This window comes from Aedes aegypti, chromosome 3 (genome assembly GCF_002204515.2).
Source record: "Aedes aegypti strain LVP_AGWG chromosome 3, AaegL5.0 Primary Assembly, whole genome shotgun sequence".
Lineage (NCBI taxonomy): Eukaryota > Metazoa > Arthropoda > Insecta > Diptera > Culicidae > Aedes > Aedes aegypti.
Genome location: NC_035109.1, coordinates 338009835 through 338015014, shown reverse-complemented (window position 1 = coordinate 338015014; position 5180 = coordinate 338009835). Strand labels below are relative to the sequence as shown.

Genomic DNA, 5180 nt, shown 5'->3' with positions numbered 1-5180 from the left:
GACGGACCTGGTGTAGTGGTTAGAACACACGTCTCTCACGCCGAGGACCTGGGATCGAATCCCATCCCTGAGATAGTCACTAAAAAATTCAGTGACGACTTCCTTCGGAAGGGAAGTAAAGCCGTTGGTCCCGAGATGAACTAGCCCAGGTCTAGAAATCTCGTTAATAAAGATAGAAAAAAAATCCCTTCAACAACGGAGTTAATGATTAAACTTAATAGGGTCCCAAAGCCCTGTCCCAATTTTAGTGCCAAACGCTTAAGTTTAGGCCAATAACACATGTTTACTCAATTTTCTAATGTTTTCGGTTGGTTTGAGTTCAAAAAACATTTTTTTAGATTTTGTCACACCCCTTGGCTTAAACTCAAATTTTGGGTGCATTTTGTTTTTCGTGTCCCTTCCAAAATGTCAGATAGGAACAACCCCAGTGTTAAAACTAAAACCCCTGTGGTGTTTTTGTCGACTAAGCGAACGTCAAACATGATCTTAAGTGTCAAGGTTCATTTATGGACCCAATTTTTAAATTAAAGTTTAAACATGATATAGCCGTTATTTGAGCGGGAAAAATTGCTAAAGTAGTTGCAGTGAGATGCTTTTTCGTGTTATTGAATAAAAACAAGATTTCATTAAAAAATTTAGGACCCAATTTCCGCATTTGCGCTTTAGATGTCAAAATAAAGTTTAGATATTTATATTTTACTGAAATACCATCAAATGCATTTTAAATATAGCCGATCATGGTACTGAATACACAATGATGCAATGCTCACTTCTTTTTCTTCTTCTTCTTTTTGCATAACATCCACACTGGGACAGAGCCTTCTTTTCAGATTAATGTTTTAAGACCAGGCCAAAGTAAAATTGGAACAAAATTTATTGAAATACATTTAATGTAAAAACTGAAAATGAAGTTTTCTCCAAAATGATCAACATATGGAAAAAATAAATCTATCTGCGTTGCACTACATCACAAAGCACCTGATCACCATTTTTAAATCCGTTAAATTCAAAATCTGTTTTTGTATGAATCTTGTCTTATTTGAAGGATATTGCAAGAATGATAATCTTTACCACATAACACCTGCAGGAATTTTTAAAGTCTGTTAATAAAGAAGTGGACCGAATTTCTCATAGGTAGAGAGTACCGTAATCCGCGGTAACATTGATCAGCGGGGTAACATTGATCGCAATGACCCTCATAAAAATATTGAATCAACATTTATCCATGATATATTTTTAATGCATGAATGTTTTTTCTCTTTCTTCCATTTATGAGCTAATGAACATTGAAATTTTTGCGAAAATCAAGTTGCGTTCATGCATGCATGCAATTTTTCAACTTTTGGGAAAAATGATTTTCATGATCATGGATAACACGATCAAAGAATCGTGTCTCACATGAGTTGTGAGATCAATCATTTTAATAGCAAGTAAAATGCGATTGTGGTCGCCAAAAACGATTCCGTTGTCAAAACTTTTATAAATATGTTCAATTTAGGGATCGTTCAAATATTACGTAACGCAACAGGGGGAGGAAGGGGGTCTAGTATAGTGTTACGGTCCATACAAAAATTTAAAATTCTCCATACAAAAGCTGTTACGTAGGGGGAGGGAGGGGGTCTAAATTTAGCAAATTTAGCGTTACGTAATATTTGAATGAACCCTTAGCATAATTCACATGCTAAAAATCTGAATGCAAAAATTCCTTATGAAATTGGGTCTTAAAATTTTTAATGAAATCTTGTTTTTATTCAATAACACGAAAAAGCATCTCACTGCAACTACTTTAGCAATTTTTCCCGCTCAAATAACGGCTATATCATGTTTAAACTTTAATTTAAAAATTGGGTCCATAAATGAACCTTGACACTTAAGATCATGTTTGACGTTCGCTTAGTCGACAAAAACACCACAGGGTTTTAGTTTTAACACTGGGGTTGTTACTATCTGACATTTCGGAAGGGACACGGAAAACAAAATGTACCCAATATTTGAGTTTAAGCCAAGGGGTGTGACCAAATCTAAAGAAATGTTTTTTGAACTCAAACCAACCGAAAACATTAGAAAATTGAATAAACATGTGTTATTGGCCTAAACTTAAGCGTTTGGCACTAAAATTGGGAAAGGGCTTTAGGACCCTATTGTCTAACTTTAGGCGTATTCCACAATTCAAGGTGTTTTTTTTTAATTTTAAAATAACTCAATTGGAAATACAAACATGACTGACCATGTTTTCCGGAACCATTTTACGGAAATGGTCAAATTTCTGAAGATTTCCAACCAATTTTAATGCGTCCGGCGGCATTCAACTTCCTATTATTTCTAGTTTCTATGAGAATAGTAAACATCTATCTATCTTTACACCGCACAAAAATACAAGCGACAGAAAAAAATGACATTTAGACATGACCTCGGAAAATTCGGAACATCTCTGGTGTCCAGTGGCCAATGTACATTGCCAAGCAAGTTCCTGAAACTAGACCAAATTTGCCGTCGACTGCTTCCGGATGCATCCAATTTCATCAATTTTTCATAAAGTTATAAACATTTGAATTTAGGTAAAATTTTGCCTATCCCCTGTATAAGGATCAAATTACAAAAAATAAAATGAAATAATTATTAATTTGTTCCCGGTTTGAGGTAAATGCATATCTATTTGGCGAGACAATACCTAATATGTTTATTTCAAAACTGATCCGTATTGTTGAATTAACGAAAAAACATCCAAATGAACGAATTGCATCAACAATATCTTTATTAACGATAAAATATTTAAAATCCTTCCCATCCCAACCCTTTGAAGTCACATCGCCTTTGATAGCCTATACCATCGCTTACTTCAGCGGTAGCTCAGCCTCACCTCCGAGTACGGAAGCTGTCCCCGTACCAGACAGTCCACAAACCGAACGTCCTTCAGTTTCGGAAACTTTTCCCTCAGTCCGTCAAAATGTTCCGTGTCCAGCTGGCAGAAGCTGAACACGATCGTCTCGAGGGCACTCAGCCCCGGTGGACACCGCCCGAATACGTCTCGCCTTAGGTGACCCTTGATGAGCTCCAGTTTCCTCAGTTGGCCTAAATAGGTCAGCTTGCGGAATGTTCTCGATGGCACTCCGGCGTAGTCCAAGAAGTACAACCGTAGCTCGTGCAGCCGCTGAATGTGCATTGAGATGATGTCGATCACCTCTGGAGCTTGCGACGAGTACGATCCAACTGTAAGGCGTTTCAGATTTACAAACTTGCTAAACGAGTAGGACGAGTCCTTGAAAACCTCCAGATGGAGACTCTCCAGCTTCGGAAGGTAGACGTAGTGGAAAGAGATTTCGTGCGAAGAGTAGATATTTGGAAGTGAGAGAATTTTCAGGTTCTGTAAGAGGGATAGCTTATCGAGTACGGTGCAGTTTACAACCTTAAGGTGATCTATTTTGAGCTCAACTAGATTGCGCGAAGTTTCACAGATTGCCAGGAATATGTTCTCTGCGGTGTATTTTTCCTCCAGTATAAGTTTTTCCAACTTGTCCAGATGCCGAAAGAAGCGGAGCTTCAGACCGGGCCGATTGGAGCTAACAGGGATAGGAAAGCTGAACTCATTCATAATACCGCGACTAAGTTTAAGGGTTTTCAGTTGATTCAGGCTCAGGGCGTAAATTTCCTCTTCACCGCAGTTCGCCGAAGTGCAGTCGAGTTGAAGCTGTAGCGTTGTGAGATTGCGTGCTACGCTTTCGATGATTCCGGCGATTCCTGGTTGTAGACTAACGTCCAGAGAGTTCAATTTCGGTAGACGCATCTGCTCCGGAATCACAGATTTCAGTTCTATGTGAGTAATAGTTTGACTTTCGATCACTACACAGGGTCGTACCTGATCTCCGCACTGTAGTCTCCGTTGAGGATCGTAGATCAAGTGGAAACTACGTAAGCGTGCCATGTTTCTAATTGCACTGTTGAGTATCGTAACGAGAACGTTCAAATTTGACGAAAGAATGATTTTCAGTATTTCAACGCGCTCTAATCCGCTGGGTCTGAGCAAATTCAGGATAACATTGAACACGTTGTCGGTGAACTCGCTGCGGTTGTCGCAGACAAAAGTAATGTTATTGTAGTGACGACAGGATCGCCTAAGGACCATCGACATATGGCGAAGTTCACACTTGGATTTTCCTTTCCCAGTTCGACAGCGCTGATACAGCGAACAGGGAAATGAACTAGGAACGCTGACCCGAGATCTTTCCGATAATAGCGGAGAGCCCATCGACTTGACCATCCGTGTTTGATCGGATCGGTGCAGATTGATTCGCAACATGAACCGCCGGATGTAGTAATCGGAAAAGATGATGTGACACCAGCGTCGACAGGTGAGGGAAGCATTTTTCAGATCTGATACGCTCAGGTAGTCGAATATCATACAACAAATCTGCAACAATATGGAATCGAGGATTCCAGAACCAACAATATTAAACAAAACTAGGAAACAAAATGTTTGAGCTGACTCACCTCAAAAGGGAGGAACTCGAAGCTGGACATGGCCTAGGAAATACGGTTCAACATGCTACAGAGAATGTGAAATACGCCTAGATTTCGCGATGTTGGTTTTGAAACCATGAAGTGCCACCTTAGATTGTTCTACATTTTCTAATTAAAAACTAGGGAATGCCCAATTATTTAGTTTCGATTTGATGGCAATAAACCAGATTGATGCAAAAATTGACTTGTTTGTGGATGGAAATAAACAAACAATCGAGCAAAGGATCGGCCGATGCATGAGAACGACAACACATGACAGTTTCCGGTCCGGATCATGCGCAGTGATTGTAATACTCCTGATTTCGTTTGGCGCTAATGTCTATAATTTAACGGTCGTCAACTCTCTGCGTATCAATCTACTTTCTCATCTAGGCTTCATTTGATCAAAGACATTTAAGTTTTTAGTCTTAGTTGAAACCGGAACCTTGGAATTTTCCTTCAGGACAACAGATACATAATATGGATATCGATTTTTAAACTTTGCTCAAAATTTGCAGGACGCTATTGCCATATTATTATGCGGCCTTTTTTGTTCGGCGAAATGAATGATAAAACATTCATATTGCATACATAATATTAGCTTGAGACTTAACTAAAATATTTTCTAAAAATTCTGCGCTACAAACTTTGAATGTGATCGAAATAAGTTATGTCCGATTATA

At 38.9% G+C, this 5180-nt stretch overlaps 1 protein-coding gene across 1 annotated transcript; it reads right to left on the bottom strand.

Annotated features, from left to right (window-relative positions):
• Positions 1-2729: 2729 nt before the first annotated feature.
• Positions 2730-4760, bottom strand: LOC110678861. The gene is made up of 2 exons (XM_021852393.1): positions 4489-4760; positions 2730-4408 (listed from the first exon to the last, which is right to left on the bottom strand). The coding sequence occupies exons 1-2, from the start codon at positions 4516-4518 to the stop codon at positions 2840-2842; spliced, it is 1599 nt and encodes a 532-aa protein (XP_021708085.1). The 5' UTR covers positions 4519-4760; the 3' UTR covers positions 2730-2839.
• Between the last annotated feature and the right edge of the window lie 420 nt (positions 4761-5180).